At 46.0% G+C, this 1,129-nt stretch overlaps 1 protein-coding gene across 1 annotated transcript in view; it reads left to right on the top strand.

Moving 5' to 3' along the window:
- The window catches only part of LOC101845196 (box A-binding factor), a gene marked incomplete in the record, with an annotated part of 12,865 nt that overhangs the window by 8,410 nt on the left and 3,326 nt on the right, over nucleotides 1–1,129 (top strand). The window contains 1 exon segment of the mRNA XM_005107368.3: nucleotides 592–1,069. Coding sequence (XP_005107425.2) covers nucleotides 592–1,069 — 478 coding nt within the window.

Raw genomic sequence — 1,129 nt, 5'->3', positions numbered from 1 at the left:
GGATTCGAACCCACGACCTTACGGTTGCGAGTCCGAGAGCCTAACCACTAGGCCACCGACGCCATTACTAACTAACTGGGCCCCCTTTCGATGAAAGGAATGATCGGTGCATTAACATCAACTGAAAGTCATTGAACTGCTATATTTACACTCTACTGGAATGCAGTAATAAATCGTGAGATATAAGTGACACACGCGTTTCCAAGTTGCCTAAAATAATGTAATAGATGTAGGCGCCTATAGATTGATTCTCTATTCCGCTTTCGTGGTTGTGCACTCCATAATTTCAAAGGTGTGCAATAAGTGTGCTCTCCCAGTGAACGGAAACCTCACTTATTCAGAATGGCGTTTTAGAAGACGGACTTTCCCAATATTAGATCTAAACGAAACTAATGAAAAACTGAAAATTAAATTACAGTGACTTCACTTCAGGCTCCTCAATGAAACTGTGCACCCTTTAAATGATTCTGAACCGCTGTTAATTTTTTCAATTTCGAAAGTTAAGTGGTTCGAAAGTATTAGGCGGCGAAAGTGACGAACTTTCTCAAATATAATATGTATAGAATAGATAACACTATTTCCTCCTCTATACAGGTGAACCGACCGTTGTCAATGAAGAAAGAAGGAATACAGACGAGGAAAAGAAAGCCGAAATCTTCCTCCAAGTCCAAGTCTTCTTCCAAGGATTCTCTGAACCACCAACAGCAGCAACAGCAACAGCAGCGCATGCAGCAAGCCCAACAACAGCAGCATCAGCAGCAACAACAACAGCAACAGCAACAACAGCAGCACCAGGTTCAGCCACCAATCCCCACTCACCAGCACCACCCTTATATGGACTACGAGACTGCTCAGCTACAACAGCAACAGCAGAATCATCACCACCACCACCACCAGCAACAACAACAACAACAACAACAGCAGCACCATCACGCAGGCACAAGCATGCTGGCGGGGGAGCCGGTGGTGAATCACGTGACTGGTGACGTCAGCGGTCTACTTCCGGGTCAGCAGCCCCGCTCTCATGACCTCTTGGATTTGACCTTGTCTCGCTCGGAGAACGGGCACGGTGAGTGTGTGAGTGTGTGTGTGTGTGTGTGTTTGCTCAGCTCTCTAGGGTTAATGATTG

This window comes from Aplysia californica, unplaced genomic scaffold (assembly GCF_000002075.1).
Source record: "Aplysia californica isolate F4 #8 unplaced genomic scaffold, AplCal3.0 scaffold00598, whole genome shotgun sequence".
Classification (NCBI taxonomy): Eukaryota; Metazoa; Mollusca; class Gastropoda; order Aplysiida; family Aplysiidae; genus Aplysia; species Aplysia californica.
This window is presented reverse-complemented; position numbering and strand designations above follow the sequence as displayed.